The 17,482-nt window shown below is 44.6% G+C and overlaps 1 protein-coding gene across 2 annotated transcripts in view; it reads right to left on the reverse strand.

Annotated features, from left to right (window-relative positions):
* LOC118212277 (calsenilin-like) overlaps positions 1-17,197 on the reverse strand; it is a 30,495-nt gene extending 13,298 nt beyond the window's left edge. The window contains exons 1-2 of one of the 2 annotated variants that reach the window (XM_035389995.1): positions 16,898-17,197; positions 6,557-6,737 (exon numbers count right to left, since the gene is read on the reverse strand). In XM_035389995.1, coding sequence (XP_035245886.1) covers positions 6,557-6,737; positions 16,898-16,903 — 187 coding nt within the window. In that variant the 5' untranslated portion in view covers positions 16,904-17,197. Of the gene's footprint in view, positions 1-2,016; positions 2,670-6,556; positions 6,738-16,897 lie in introns of those variants that run through there. The other variant, XM_035389996.1, reaches the window with a different exon arrangement.
* Positions 17,198-17,482: the final 285 nt, after the last annotated feature.

Consider the following 17,482-nt stretch of genomic DNA (forward strand, 5'->3'; position numbering starts at 1 on the left):
CTTTACAAGGGAATCAGGTGTGAAGTCAGCCTGGCCAATCAGTAGCACCGATTGTCAAGTTAATTATGCATGTGCACAGTTTAACGGAGAATAGAAAACCAGGACCGGATTTTGATTCGAGGGCCAGATTAGAGTATCCCTGACACACAGTCATAGTTCACTTCAGGGGCAGGTACAATCACTGCGCAAGCTGACTTGGCTTGACTTGACTTTGCAGTTACCTAAAGCGTATTTTCTTGCTTTAGACCACAAACCCTCGAATGCCCCAATGCCAGCCATTGTAAAACTGACTGGCTGTCAGAAACTTCTTTAAGTATCAAGTACATCCTTCATTGTTCATTCAAAAACTGTCTGGGCCAATAGAAAATACATTAAAAATGAAATATTATCAAAAAACAAAAGAAAGTGAACTATCCCTAAAACTTGAGTGCAACTCTGGAGAAGAAACCTCCCAATGTGGGATCAATAAAGTAGTATATGGCAAACACAGTAAAAATAGTCGTATATGGCAAACATAGTAAAAAATATTCAGTTAAAAGTTTTAAAAACTTTTCAGGTAGAGCACTGACCATAAAATACCTGTCTAGTTTGATTACGATAGTGCTCTCATGTGGTGGAAAACCAGAACAGTTTTTGGGAAGTTAGAGGTGAGAGGCTTTCTATACCCTCGCCCAGTACGCGTGTGCTTCCCTGTCCCTTCTCCTGTCTATTCTGGCGCCCCCCTGTGGTGGAATTGGCTTCCAACACCTTTCAGGACAGCAGAGTCTCAGATCGTCTTTCGCCCCAGTCCGAATTTATCTCAACCACCAAAACTCCCAGGGCTGGCTTCCCAGACATAGATTAAGCCTAGTACTAGACTAAAAACTTTTTTCGAAGATTAAAAAAATCAATCTTCATTGATTTGCTTCTTTTAGTCAAAGACTAGGCTTTTAATCCATCTCTAAGAAGCCAGCCCCCCCAGACTTTACCATACTGCTTTATTTAACACTAGATACCTTGACAGGATGGTTGAAAGTGCTCTTCAGAACACTTGTTCATCCCAACGGTATAGTCTATTCTAGCACTTTGTTGTGTTACCGGCTCTAAGAGTAACACAACAAAGAATCACACTTTACTCTAGTTAGCGCAGCTCTTATAAACGCTATAAAGGAGCTCATGTACTTTATTTTGCAAGTTGCTCTGGATAAAAGCTTCAATAAAATGGATGTAACAGTGGAATGTCACAAAATAAGACACAAAAATAAAAAAGACGAAGTATGTATTTGAGTTTCAACAGCTGTCAGGACTGTACTGATTTGAGAGGCTGAGAGGAACAGACACCAGAGTGGTGTTGCTAGGAGAGGATACTGCTGCTTAGCAGCATTGTGCCAGAAGTGAAACAGACAGTGCCTTAGTGATAGTCAATGACAGACTGACAGACAGGCAGAGTTAGGACAGTAAGGACAGTACATTTGAGCTTGAACAATGGTACTGCACAGACAGCAGCCAGACAGACCCACAGTGAGATACAATAAGGTAAAATAGAATAAATTTCATTTTTTCTGAGAAGAAATTTGTCTTGGACAATGAATGCTGTTACATCCAAAAAGATTATGAGTACCTTAGTGATGTCAGTGACTGGCAGAAAGACAAAACAGACAGACATATTACCAGTATCTGAGCGATGGTACCTTGCAGACAGACAAACAGATAGACAGACGGATAATCAGTACCTAAGCAGTGGTACCGTGCAGACAGACAGACAGACAGACAGACAGACAGATGGATAACCAATACCTAAGCAATGGTACCGTGCAGACAGACAGACAGACAGGTGTATAAGCAGTACCTGCGCGATGGTACCGTGCAGACAGACAGACAGACAAACAGACAGGTGTATAAGCAGTACCTGCGCGATGGTACCATGCAGACAGACAGACAGACAGACAGACAGACAGGTGGTTAAGCAGTATCTGAGCGATGGTTCCGTGCAGACAGACAGACAGACAGACAGACAGACAGGTGTATAAGCAGTACCTGAGCGATGGTACCGCGCTGTGTTGTGTCTGCAGTGAGACAGGAAGCTCTGACAGGAGAACCTCCGCCCCATTTCCATCGACAACATGGCCATGATGCCCCCCATCACCACTCACGGGACTCCACAAAGACAAATCAGCCAAGTCCAAAATCCCAAAACACGCACAGTGCAATTAAAATCCAAAGATTGCAGCGTAAAACTTCAACCACCAGAATTCCAAGGGATAATAGCAGGGCTTACCATTTAAAACAAAAAAATAGCAGACAGCCAGCACTGCACAAATTTTAGACAGTGATACGATTAGAAAAAGTACTTTTTTAGCTGGAACAAAAAACTGTCAGGTCCACCGTCAGCTCCAAAATTTGACACTGAGAAAAGGTATTATGATGTGGGGATTTTTCACAGGTGAAAGCAGATAAGGAGAAACACCTCACATGGCTCGACCAGCTGCCTGCCAGACAATAATAATGTGTGTGTGTGTGTGTGTGAGAGAGAGAGAGAGAGAGAGAGAGAGGGAGATAAAGAGAGAGAGAGGACATGTAGAAAGAGAGAAAGCCACAGAGCCACTGGCCGAACGTGTGACCTTTCTAATAAAACATCACACACTCCTCTGTTTCTCCACCTCTTCATGTCTGTTTTTTATCTTTCCCACCAACTGTTCACCTGCCTGCACCCCCCCCCCCCACCCCCACTCCCACTAGCTCTTCATTGGCACCCCTCTCTCTCCCCCCCCCCCCCCATTTCTGTTCCTGATGGTCTCTTTTTGCCCTCTTCAACTCTATCCATCTCTACCTCACCTCTTTCAGACTCTTTTCTCCAGTTTCCTTAACCTCCATTTTTCCCACACTTTTCTCTCCATTTGATTCCTCTTCCTCTCTGGTTCCATGAAGCAGGTCAAATGCCATGGTTCAAATCAGTATCAGTAGGGCAAAATCAAAGCAATATTACCATAGGGTACAAATAGCCAAATATTACAAACATTAGCAATACTGTTAGGTATCATGAAAATTATTATATAAAATGTTATATTATATCTGATATAATATTTTATATAGAAAAAGTCATACATATACACATACACACATACATCCATACATACATGTAGCAGACACTCCAATCTATACTCTACTGGCAGCACAGGGGATAATAGAGGTGGATAAATAAATGTCCAAAAACAAACAACAAACAAGCACACCTGTCTGCAACAAACAAAGAACACGGTGAGAGATATACATGTAAAGCTGGTGGTGCCCAGACAGAGGAACCACGACCGATGGACAGACAGCCAGAGAAACAGACAGACAGACAGACAGACAGACACAGTTAATGGAGACCTAAACAGCAACCTGAACGGACACACAAACGCACAAAAAGACTTTACGATAGGGTGACACCCCTGGCAGGGACACAAACTAAGCTTGAGGGAGAAATTTTAGTTGTTAAATATTGGCCATCGTGGCAAAATATGTGGTGCTGATTTCACTCTACACTCCGAACTTATTTTATTGCCTTTCAGCTACAACAATTCAATTCAATTATGTGTGTATAGTGCTTTTTACGGAGAACTGTCACAGACACTTTACAGAGCAGCAAGGCAAGAAACAGAGCAAACAGTGCAAACACCAGGCCTGAACCCGCAAATAGCAAGTAACATAACTAACAGGAGGGCCCAAAAAAGAACAAAGAATGACTCTCGCCAAAATTTCTGTGGATGCAAGAATATGTGTTCCAGAAATTAACAGCTGTAAAGAAACAATAGTGAGTGCTGCTAGGCCTTAAATCAAATGCAAAAAAGTATTAAAACAACATGTCAGCAAAGAATTCACAGATTTGCAGTTTCCTGGACCTTTAAAATAAAATGGTGTAATGTCCAGTAAAAAGCACTAGAGGGCACCAACCAACTCCTATTCGTAGCCAATGCGCCCCAGAGATAGGCAGCGCCATTCTCCTATTCTAGCTACTGGCACGTCAGCCAATGGCAGGAGCCCCCTGAGAATACACTGCCAGACTTGCTGGAGATTCTGAAACTCTCGAGTACAATGTTCACTCATCCACTCAGTCATAAAAAATGCAAAGTGTTCTCTGCTCAAGGGCACTAGACAAGGAAAACCACCATCGCAATGGATCATCCGTTGCTCAGAGTCAAGCGAAATTCTCAGTACTGTACCATATGCTGCTCTGCACCATCGTATTTTAATTACAATAGTAAAAAGACTTCTCATCCAGTTAAGGACTAGTCCTGGAGACAATGATCCCACGATTTAACATAGAAAAATATAACAGCTGATGGGAAGAATGGATAAAGCTGTCGAAGTACAGCAAGTATACATGGGAAACAGACAGCTGCAAAGACCTTTGTAGTGACAGCTGACTGAGACCTGCGTTCATTTTTATGTGTGTGTGTGTGTGTCTGTGTATGTGTGTGCGTCTGTGTCTGTGTGTGCGTGTGTGTGTGTGTCTGTGCATGTGTGTGCGTGTGTGTCTGTGTATGTGTGTGCATGTGTGTGTGTGTCTGTGTATGCGTGTGCGTGTGTGTGTGTCTGTGTATGTGTGCGTGTGTGTCTGTGTATGTGTGTGCGTGTGTGTGTGTCTGTGTATGTGTGTGCGTGTGTGCGTGTGTGTGTGTATGTGTGTGCGTGTGTGTGTGTGTGTCTGTGTGTGTGTGCGTGTGTGTGTGTGTCTGTGTATGTGTATGTGTGTGTGTGTGTCTGTGTATGTGTGTGTGTGTCTGTGTATGTGTGCGTGTGTGTGTGTGTGTGTATGTGTGTGCGTGTGTGTGTGTGTATTCTACTGTAAAACCTCTGCTGTCTCCTCTCTTATTCTATTTACTCCTGCCGCAGCCCTAATGCATTTTTTAAACACGTCCCGGTTTTCCGCGTCCGAAATCAGATATTCCCAGTGCCCCTGAGGAATCAGTCAGTTCCCGGAAAGACAAGACTGCGGAGCACCGAAACTGGAAGTATAACTCCATGATGCTAACTTAATATATAGAATGCTACACAGTCACACGCACACACACGCACACACAACAAAATATACTGCAATTATGACCTGGCTATTTTGCCCTTGTCTTTATTCTGATGTCTTGCCCCATAGAAGAAATTTTCCTTGGGTACAATAACAGCATGTCTCATCTTATCCCTTTCCTTATTTTTTGATCAGACAAGGGTGTTTACGCTCCCACAGTCCAGCCCGACGGGTGAAAATGATTAACCCGACTCAACACAATCCCTGACTGCACACACTGCACAGCACACACACAGCCCCTGTGGCAGGTCTGAGAGACACAGAGCGTCCACTGAGCACCCAGCTGAACCCTGTTAACTTGTATAACTTGTCCTGCAACTGTCTCTGGCTGTTTTTCAGTGTTACCCTTTTTAAGAAGTGCCTATCGGCGATTGTGAATCATTTCCTCTTACAGAAAGCTCACTGGAAATGGATCCAAAACCACCGCTAGCTCTAGATTGTAAAACTGAAAAACTATCAGTGCAATTCACAGGCAGTCATTTTTATAATGACACAACAGACTTGTCATAAATTAAACTTCAATTGGTTTTTTAGGACATTAATTACAGATACATCATGCAAGCAAACTATAAGTGCTATATACAATGAATAAAAGATAAAAAAGTAAACGATTGCAGCTAAGATATAACCCTCAATAAAAACAGCCCTTATGCTTGTGATCATGTGAATCGATAGGAAATGTTGCTGAGGATAACTGTGAATGACAGACGTGCTCTCTGCTGCCCCCTGGCTTTAGCTACGGCCAGTGCGGCGAGCCCCCGTGGAGCCAGACTCTGAGCAGGAAAAGCCCCCCCCTGAGACGGTCACAAAGCTAAATAAAGGTCAGCCTGAGGGGTGTGAGGTCGCCCATCGGGCTGAACAAAGCCTCCGCTGGGGGGGGGGGGGGGGGGGGGGAGAGACAGCGGAGGAGACGGGGTTGTGGGGTTGGGGGGCCGGGGGGGGGGGGGGGGGGGGGGGGGGGTAGGGGGTTGGGAAGAAGAAGCTGCAGGATCTCTATTCAGAGCTCACGCGCGGGAGAGGGAAGATGTCAATAATTCAAACATCTGGGCCGAGGGCTCTCTCGTCACATCGCCGTCTGCTTCGGCCTACATGCTGGGGTGAGGTAGTCTGAAAGCACAGCTTCCTCTGCCTAACCCTACCGCTGCTCGTTTGCAGAATCCTGAACCAGCATGCAACGGTGAACCCTACCGCTCTGACACAATAGAGTTTTCACTGGATCCACGGGGGATCTATGAAAGTAAACTGTACTCTGACTTTATTTCATTCTGGACATTTTCGGTGATGCTGTGGAGTACATATGTGGCTTTGCAACCCAGACACAACTTTTTTTTTTTTTGCAAAAGACAAAAAACCATGAATTGAAACACACAGTACGGGGAGATACAAACCATATTCCTAGCCCGGCACTGGTTGCACCACACTGCCTTGGCGTTCAGAGAAAGGAGAAGTGTGTTTCTTGATTTGTTTTGGTTGGTTGGTTTGTTTATTTGAGTGCTCAAGTTCGCCCCCTACCTGGCCCCTGTGGGGCTGCGCTGGCAATGATCCACTTCACCAGACAGCACTTCATGAGGGCCTTGCGGGTGAGGCGCGGCTTCTGCCACTTAGCCCCTCCCTCTTTCTGCCCCCCCCCTGGGCTTGGCTCCACCCCGTTTGCATCGCCCAGCAAGCTGCCGTCCACCGCCTTCCCATCAGCCTGCAGGGCAGAGAGAGGGATTACAAAAGCACAGAGAAGAGGTTGGTACAGTACAGAGGGAGAGGTCAGTATAGTACAGGGAGAGATAGGCATTAGTACAGCACAGAGGCAGGGGGTATTATATTACAGAGAGAGATAGGCATTAGTACAGCACAGAGGCAGGGGTTAGTACAGTACAGAGAGAAAATGGTCTAGTACAGTGTAGAGCAAAAATGGGTTAGTACAGTGTAGAGCAGAAATGGGTTAGTACAGTATAGAGAGAAAAGGGGTTAGTACAGTGTAGAGAGAGAAGGGGTTAGTACAGTGTAGAGAGAGAAGGGGTTAGTACAGTGTAGATAGATAAGGGGTTAGTACAGTATAGAGAGAAAGGGGGTTAGTACAGTGTATATAGATAAGGGTTAGTACAATGTAGAGAGTAAAGGGGTTAGTACAGTGTAGAGAGAAAGGGGGTTAGTACAGTGTATATAGATAAGGGTTCGTACAATGTAGAGAGTAAAGGGGTTAGTACAGTGTAGAGAGAAAAGGGGTTAGTACAGTGTAGAGAGTAAAGGGGTTAGTACAGTGTAGAGAGAGAAGTAAATCATCAGAAGCCTTCCTTTATGATTCATACCTGTAAGTACGCATTCTCATTCATAACTACTGTTGACACACAGACATGGAAGAGTGTGAGGTGCAGGTAGATGGATGAATGGGGGTAATTTTAGGGGAGAGGCTAGTCAGTATCGCCCCCCCCTCTGTGGTAATATCTTGACAGCAGACCTCCACTGGACTGGACGTGCTCATAAAACCCCCCCCTGCAGGAGGTGGACATTGTGGGCAGGCCCACTGTTTCTCATACACAGCCACTGTTTCCGCACTGTGTGACTTCACTGAGGTCAGAGCCTGGGTTCATCCACAGAGTGTTATTCCTACCAACCCAGCCTGGCTGGCCACATCTCTACATCACATTACATTGCATTACAATTTTTTTGGCAAACGCCTTTATGCAAAGCGACGTACAATAAGTGCTTATCGAAGGTCATTGGAACAACTGCAAGTTCCCACACGACAGGAGAATACCCTCCAATACACACGTGCTACTGCACAACACAGCTTGCACACACAACATACACACAGACTGTTACTCACACAGATACTTCAGCTCTGGGACGTCAGGAGCTGCAGCTTCTGATAGTCGTTTGTGCGCTTCATCACTTAAATGAGTCATTTAAATCACTGACTGGCTAAGGAGTCCACACACCTTAAATAGCTGCTGACTGAAATGAAATCTGCAGACACTGCAGCTCTATGGAGCACAGGCATGGGAGATCCCAGCTCACACTGTCTACTTCAGGGAACACTGTTCACTCTCATTTAAAAAAGCTAAAACTAGGGCAGGGCTGCCCAGCCCTGTTCCTGGAAATCTGCCGTTCTGTAGGTTTTCATTTCGACCCTAATTTGGCACACCTGATTCTACTAATTAGCAGCTCAATGAGATCTCTAGCTGCTGAATGAGGTGCGTTTTGTTAGGCATTGAGTGAAAACCTACGGGACGGCTGATTTCCAGGAGTAGAGTTGGGCAGCCCTGAACTGGGGCGACCTCAAGCACCTCAAAGAGCAAACATGCAACCAGGGGTGGGGGTGTTTGGGCCATCTGAGCGAGTTTGTACGATGTGTGCACAATGAGGACCGATCCATTTCAGGATTATGAGCCAACTTCTGCTCTTAATTGTTTAATTAGCTCAATAATACCTTAATCTGACATTTGCATAAGCACCAGCAACAGCTGCAGTTTGCCTGTGTATCCTAAAGATTTTACCATGCTCAAGCATGGGAGCGAACCAGCGTAGTTTCTAGAGTTGTCAAAAAATTAAAACTAAGGTAATTGGTTGGAACAAAAACCAGAATGCAGATCAGCCCTCCAGGACCGGAGTTGTGCACAGCTGGTATTGGGGGTTGGATGTGTGTGATGTGGGTCGCACATTCGTGTTTTAGTGCATATGTACGTAGGGGGCTGTGTGCATGTAGGATGCTTGGTGTGTGTGTGTTTAGTTGTGTCTGTGTGTATCTAGGGCACTTGGTATGTGTTGGGGGTGAGGCAGTGTGTGTGCGTGTGTGCGCGTGCGCAGGGGGTGGGTTGCGTGTGAGTGCATTTGTTGGGGGTAGGCCGCACACGGCTGACAAAATGGGGTAAAATATCTGGGGAGTCCCTGGCTTTTTCCCGTCCCCCTGTTTGAGTGAAAGTAGAAACAGTGCATGCAGTCCGCTTAGAAACGCTCTCAATAATTCAGACTCCTTAAAAAGAGCATCAATAAAACATCAGGGAGGGACAGTGGCTGCAGAGCAACAAAGTGAGGCGGGCAAGGAAACCATTCAAAAACACACATGTACGCGCAAACATACACATAGACAAGAACAAACACATACACACATAAACACACACGTACGCACATACACGCAAACATACACATAGACAAGAACAAACACATACACACATAAACACACACGTACGCACATACACGCAAACATACACATAGTCAAGAACAAACACATACACACATAAACACACATGTACGCACATACACGCAAACATACACATAGACAAGAACAAACATACACATAAACACACATGTACGCACATACGCACAAACTTACATGTAGACAAAAACAAACATACCTGTACACACATAAACACACATACACATTTACACACACACGCACACAAACATACATGTAGGAAAAACAAACACATATGCACACAGAAACACACATTCACACACACAGAGACACATACACTCTATCTCTCTCTTTCACACACACACACGCACACACACACACACACACACACATACACACACACAAACACTCACATTCTGCCAACAATTAGAGATAAGGAAACAATTACATCAGCATCTAATTCTCTATTCTGGAGTGCCAGTCGTAAGTGCCAATACATGCTCCTTGGAAAGATGATGTGTCAGCTGCAGTGAGCTTATCTGGAGGCCGCAGGTTTGACCTCTAAAACCACAGAACTGCATAACAACTGGAACCACTTATCCTCATTACCCGGATTCGGGTAGGTGTTCCAGGTGTGGTGCGGCTCTGTAGTCTCTGGGTTTAAACCTGTGACGTTACTTCCAGCTAAACACGCTGCAATTGACCTGATCAGTTTGAGACTTTATCACGGTTTCATGTCCATTAGAGGATGAGCTCTGATAAACGGGAAAACTTCCTGTAGACCAGTGACATCATTCCCCATCCTAACAGCATTACAGCGGCTAAACTCGGCTACGCGCGGTGCAGCACGACACTGAGTAACCGGGTCCACGCTGACTGTCGAAGAACAGCCACGCAGAGCCAGCGCACACCGCTGAGCAGTCCGCATCGCAGCTCAGGCACGAAGGAAGAAACGCTCGCTTTCGCTGGCGGTGCCGCACTCCTATAGGAGCCGAAACGGGGGGGGGGTCTGGGACGGCCACCCACTGATAACCAAAACCTGAGCTGCTGCTCTCACAGGTCTGCTCCAAAGTCACGAAGGCTGCGTGTATTCAGGGTACCGGTGTTGACGAGCAAAAGAAAAAAAGTGCAGAGCCTTTCATTCTGAGGGCTATAATCTACATACTGTATATCCCCAAACAAACATCACACAACTGTCGGAGAAAGGGTACTAATTAAGTCTCTCCCCGCTACAAAGGCACACACGACAAAAGAGTCTTTGTTTATCTGCCATGTGGCATACTCGGAGAGAGAGTGAGGACATTGGGGGATGGGAGCTAGGGGGGTGGGAGGGAAATCATCCCTACGCCCTGAGGAACATCCCCTTACCCATAAGGAGCGAGGAATCATCAGAAGGGGATAGAAGTCAAGAGGGCAGAATAGAGATGAAAAAATAATGAGGAGAACCGTTTTACACGGCCGAAATTTGCATAGCTATTTTTGAACATGCTACAGCAAAACAGAGGACCACAGAGAGCGGGGGGGGGGGGGGGGGGGGGGGGGGGGGGGGGGGGGGGTTATTATATAACAATAACCACGCGTGACTACTTAAGCCCACGCTTTCAAGATGTGTAGATTCGGATAGACGTACGCACACACACACACACACACAAGTACAAACCACTCGTAAGGCTACAAACAGTGGGAGTGGAGAACACTACATGAGGCTCTCTTTGTGTGGCTGCTGCATGTTAATTCCTGTAGCATGTGTGTGTACGGTGGTGTTTAAATAAAAGCTGCGATGGACTGGGCTCTGTTTTCCTGTCTTTCTTTAGTTACTCCTGTCTTACTCTCTCTCGCCAAGATGCTTGCATCCTGAAGGTGACTGAATTAGGAACCTGGCCATGCTGAATTATTTATGGGGACCCAGCGAAGTAGAAACGCACAAACTTGCGCGCGCACACACACACGCACCCATGCACACAGACCATATGAACTAGCGTACTGCACATATTCAAGCAAACCTCACACACATATAGAGCAAACATACAAGGTTGCAGGGTGTGATTTGTCAAATGAACTACATTTTTGGTGCACGGTAACCATAGAGAAACCAAAGTTTGGTTGGTTGTTCATAAGAGTGCGATGTCATGGCTTGCTTTTTAACCGAAGAGACAGGTGCTTTGTTTCCCAGTGTTTGTAACAGTAACTCATTGATGGTTGCCAAAATATGCAGGATTTCAGGAAATACGAGATGAAGGGCGTCCCGTAAAGGACGAAATATTTTTGGGTGAAATACAGGACGTCCCGGCTAACATCCGAAACTTGGAAATCCTAGGACCAACAGTAATACACTATCTTCCTCTCAGAAAGAAAGGCACAGAATGGAAGAACGGGAAGGCGTTCAGTAAAAAGACAGGAGAGAACAGAGTAAGAGAAAAAGAATAGGTAAAAAAGTGAAAACCCAAACACCTCCCAAAATTGTATGTTGGAGAATGGGGAAAAGTTGAGACGGAAATCAGAATTCTGCTCAATTGAAATTTTGATTTTGCTATCCCATAATGCAACTCTCACCTACCCTTCATTACCAAACAAAGCACTTCCAGCTTCCTGCCACCTGACCCCTTCCTTGTCGTCTGACCCTTTATCCCCTTAGCTGTCAGATATTTACGACCGGCCCTCTGCCCCCCCCCCCCCGGGTTAGCCGTGCGTGTGACAGCGCATGACTCTCAGTGTCACATCATCGCCCCCGGTTACCGCCAGCCAGCGACTCAGAGCCGCGCCTGCGAGGGCAGGCAGGGGGAGACGTCCGTCGGTCAGAGAGCTCTTTTCTGCAGGCGCGAGTCTGGGCTGACCTATCAGAACGCACCCTCTGGGCTCTCCATGTCTGCTTGTTTCACGAGAGAACTGCAGGATTGAATTGGCCAATTTTTGGCAGGTGCCACATTCTGCGTGTGTGTGTGTGGGTGGGTTGCAGTTCCAAGTGTGTGTGTGTGTGTGTGTGTGTTTCTGTGTGTATTAAGATGGGAGAACAACATCACTGTGTATGATATAAGAGTGAGCCCCAGAATGGGTGGACCCATCACAGGCTGTCAATGGATCACTGATTTGCATAAATCATTTATTCATTTTTCAACAATGTCTCCTGAAATCATTTCTGTGAGTTTGTGATCTACTCACAAAGTATTTCCCACCACTACCAGGGCATATGAAGCTTCCTTCTCTCACAGTAACGTGGCAGTCCCTGCCCCACCAGAACCTACAGTCACAGCACTGCTGCAGCTCTCCAGAAGGGGGAGCAAGGGAGCAGGCCGAGGGAACCGGAGAGACATCAATATCAATCAGGTTACTTTGTTTACTTTCCGAGAATAAGCCGACCACTTTTTGCCCAATAATGAAGACCAGCGAGAGCTGCGAGACTCGCACGATTCATTCATCACCTGTTTCCTAGGAGATGTGCAGAGCGCATATCTTTGGACCCCCTCTGGTCCTTCTTCCTCTCTGCTATGGCGTTGTACAGTGCAGAAACATTTCCATTCTATTTTTAGCACAATGCATCTTTGCAGATGGGAGTGTTATGTACGTAACTTGGCCGAATCTGGCTTTGAAGGAAAAAACAGCAGAAACAGCATAAAGGCAAGGGAAATGGGCTTGCAACCCCGACTCCATTTGATTACCAGCTGGGGCACTGGCATTGTAGTCTTGAGCAAAGTACTTAACCTGAATTGCTTCAGTAAAATATCCAGCTGTATTAATGGCTTTCGTGTATAAATGTAATATGTTAAAGTCCGTTAAATGTCAAAATGTAATGTGAGGACGATCCCCCAAGTGGAAAATTGTGAGCAGTCCTACGGTTTGTCATCTTGTGTCCCCTAATTTATCACATAATTTGCGGTGAGTTCATTACATTACATTACATTACATTACAGGCATTTGGCAGATGCTCTTATCCAGAGCGACGTACAACAAAGTGTATAACGTATAACGAGTAAATATGAACTATCCCTTTAACCTGAATTGCAAAGTAAAAGAATGTGCAAGCTGTCTAACTAAGCCATTCTGGGTGAGAGCATCTGAGAAATGCCTACATCTGTCTGTCCCTTCTAGGGGACGAATACTGAAGCAAGAAGCATGTTCACTTTCTGGAGGCTTTTCTACAGTGCCTTTGCTTATCCATCTAAAGCAGACTGCCTGGACAAAGCTATCACATGCAGTAAAGGTCGAGGAAGCAAAGCGTTTACTGTAATATATTTGGTCACATGCATAGCAGAGTTTGATTTATTTAATAGACCCCTGTATCCAGAAATGCTACAAATATAGCACAGACAATAAGGTGAGATTGCACACTAGCATAAATACCACAATCAAAATACAGTGTCATGGAAAGAGATAACGTTGCAATAAACATACTGTCTTGCGTCTGCACCATACTGACGGGAAACTATAAATAAAATTAATTAATTCCATCAAAAAAGGGCTACAAGATTCATTGCTAAGTTTAATGTGATACATGCTACTGAAGTAATGTTTTTAGGGGCTGCAGAAAAAATCATTCCATCTGCTTCTGTAGAGGGTATTCAAAAACTAGGCCTATTGAGAACAGACTGAGGGTTCATATACCTTAGAGTATGAGACAGGGCTCGGGTCCGGCATAAAATTATATTGTTATACCATTTCCGGGCCAATAATATTTACCACAAGTTCACGGAATCCATTGCCCCCCCCCCCCCACCCTGTTCCCTCCCCCCTCCTCCCCTCCAAGTCCTGGGACAACATACCCGATTGTCCCACCCTGACAGTGGCCCTGGAAAGTGAGCAAGACTGTGCTACCAGTGACCAAATGGGTGTTGGCCCGAGATTCAATCTTCTTCATTGAAAGTGTTTATTTTTCCACACAAGCACAGCTACGCAACTTGAGTGAGTCAAGGTTAATGACAAATGACTGCATTCAAGCCATGGCGTTCTGTCATAGACAGCAAGTCTTTCGATTGGTTCAACGAAATAATGTCAATTATTGCTAGCACATGGGGGCTCCACTGGGAAGCCTCACCATTTCGCTGCTACAGCACCAAGCAGCACTGCTAGCATTTTTGACCATTGCAGCACTTTTGTATATTAGAAACTATAAAAAGGACCCTATAAACCGAAATACCACTTAATTAATAATGCACGGCATTAAAAACCACCTCCAGACATTCGGTGACATAAAACAATGTGTTTGGCTGGATGTTTCAAGCACTTCATTAACTTTGCATCAGCGGTGCAGCCCGTCCCTGGTACAGCAAATCCAATTAAACCCCTTTGCCTGGGGAACCGATGCAAAGACTACTTTACCTTTTTTCCCCCATAAAATTTTAAATTAATCTGAACAGCCAATTAGATGCACGTGATACCTAATAACTGTTAAAGGGATCCACTGATCCTTTATTTTCACAGAGCTGCCCTTGAGCACTTTTTAAAAATGAGTCCTTGCATGAGATCAAATCGCTGTGACTTCCCATAGCTTGTTATTTTATACAACGGGCTTGGAATTTTTTATCTGCACTGACAAGCAGGCCAACTACAAACAGCAGCCAACAACGAATGGAAAAAAACATTTACAGTTGCCACCAAATTATGAGCCATGTTTCTACATTTCTAAACAGTTTTTATACATTTTTTGTTTATAGATCCATTGTGTGCTATATATGCTGCAATTTTCTTTTAATTTCTTATCGCAAATTTTACATGTTCTATATCATGTATATTGTTATATTGTAAGCTTGTATATTTAAAGGATGTTTGGAAGACTAAACCTTTATACTAAACCATGTCCTAATACGCTGATAAAACAAACAAACCACATACTCCATCAAAAAGTAATTTAACCAACCAGATGGTTTGCTTAGACCTCTGTTTGCAATTGTCAGGAAATTAAAACCCATTGCAAACATCCCTGAGGCAATAAAGATTATGCAGGCAGATTATATAGTGGTAGCACATTTGTGACTAAATAGCAAACAGATCTGATAACTCCTTAAAGCCTAATGAATATGGAAATAGTTTAGGAAGCCTTTTGACATGTGTACACTGCTTTCCTGCAGGAGTCTATCCCCTTTGATACAGTAAGCCCTCTACATTCTTCTTGTAAGAGTACTGTGAAAGTGTTACACGCTTGTATATTGAATGTGAACCCATATGAATTTATGTTAATCACTTAAAGGTGTGAGCAGTGTGTGTGCGTGTGTGCGCGCGTGCGTGTATGCGTGTGTGCGAGTGTGTGTGTGTGTGTGTGTGTGTGTGCGTGTGAGTGTGTGTGTGCGCGCGTGTGTGTGTAAGGTGAAAATATTCTAGCCTCACACAATTCAGCCACGCTCCTTTTCCAGGACCTTGGACAGCAGCAGGCTCACACATACAAGCTTGCTCACCTGAGGCTGTCTAGCCTTATATAAGCCCACAGTCTGCCTTAAAAGTCAGACCGAAGAACTGCTGTTTCCCCACCTCGGTGGCAACCAGTTAGATCCCCTAGAAGCCTATCCCTCCTGTGTCCTGTGACATTTCAAACCAGTGCAGAGCTCAAGTGTACAAGGGCTTTCCAGGCTCAGTACTGGGAACCCACTTGTATGCTGGATTTGTTCCTACTGAAATAGATATTTCCTGAATCTAACCAGCTGCTAAGTGAGCTATGTGAGGCAAAAGGGGTCTTATTGTACAAACACACAATTGAATTGATTGATTAATTGATTGACAGGTAAATATAATAACCTAAATTCTGAGTAACCTGAACCCGCAAACAAAAATACTGGAGGCTCGCAGATGCGTCTCGGTTTACCATAACTAATTGGCTGAACCATAAAACAACATAAGCAGCAGGGTTCCCAGGAACCACTTTTGGAAGACTTGACTCATGCCATTAATAATTATTGCTGAAATTATTTTCCAACCCCCATGACTGTAACAAGCAGCATTATAACCTTTATCGAGTGAGGTAAAAGCCTTGCTGATGGTACAACAGCGTCTCACATCACATTGAAGTTCTCGTTAAAAATGTAATCTTCTAAATACAATACACCCTATGATTCCCTGAAATAAATAAATGTTATAAATAAAATAACAGAGCAGATATGGATATAGCCCACATGATTTATTCAAACGATGTGCTACATTTGAAGGTAGCACGTGCTATATCACTTGAGTAGGTGTGCGCTTAAAACAACATCACAAGGAAATGCCCACGTGTGCACGCCTACCCTCGCTCAAATTCAGCGCAAAGCGCACGAGCCGAGGTGAAGTGCAGCGGGTTTTATGGATGCGCGTTAAGTCGCTGGGCACAGTTACACTACAAGAAACAGAAGCGCGTGCCAGACGACATCCTCTTCCTGCCTTTCAATAAACATGCAATTTTGCGGGGTATAGTAGTAATCACGGTGTTTGACCCTACATAAAAAAATAAGTGGGGTCAAATACCGTGATTGCCTAAATCTCTGCATCAAAGTCGCTCAAAGTACACAGCATTTTGCAACATCTGTAGTCATTATGTAGGCTTATTCAGAGTCTGAAGCAACTCGGTTAAACCAAGAAGTTATGTCTTCAGGCTTAAAAAAAGGCTTCTCGTTTATGTCGACTTCAACGTTTAAGTACAATTGAAAACAGACTACTGCTGCTGCTACAACAACAACAACAACAAATAATAATAATAATAATAATAATAATAATAATAATAATAATATTAATAATAATAATAATAATAATAATAAACCGTTTACCTGCATAGTAAGAAACTGTATGAACTTGCGCTGTATCGATTCGTTCCGAACTCACTTTCTGTTCACTCCTCTTTGACAGCTGGACTGTCGATAAAGGTCCCAGCCTTTTCTCTCCTCGCTCTCCTCGCAGGAACGAGAGAGAGAGAGAGAGAGACGGGGGCGGGGGGCAGGCTAATGGAGAAGAACAAGCGAAGATGACACTCCCGAAATCCCGTTCCTTCCCATTTTAACTCGTTCGATGTCTAGCACTGTTCCCCGCCATTGCAGTTTTCTGGAGACGGGCACGTGGGAGTGACGATACCCCTCCAATGAGCAGGGTTTACTGCTAACTAAATAGTGGTTCACATCAAAGTAAAATTAATCAATTGCCAAGTGAAGGTCGTAGAGTCCATTAGATTCAAATACCGTAACATCAATCCTGATGTTACGGTAGCTGATTTCATAATATGTGCTAATATTTCAAAATCGGTATTACAGAAAAGTTGGCTGACGCATCCTTGGTCACCTTTTTAAGTTCAACCTAATTTCTTTTAACTAAAAAGTTGAACTCATTTTCCTTAGCACTGCAGTCTTGTATTTCAATCA

This window comes from Anguilla anguilla, chromosome 14, assembly GCF_013347855.1.
Source record: "Anguilla anguilla isolate fAngAng1 chromosome 14, fAngAng1.pri, whole genome shotgun sequence".
NCBI lineage: Eukaryota > Metazoa > Chordata > Actinopteri > Anguilliformes > Anguillidae > Anguilla > Anguilla anguilla.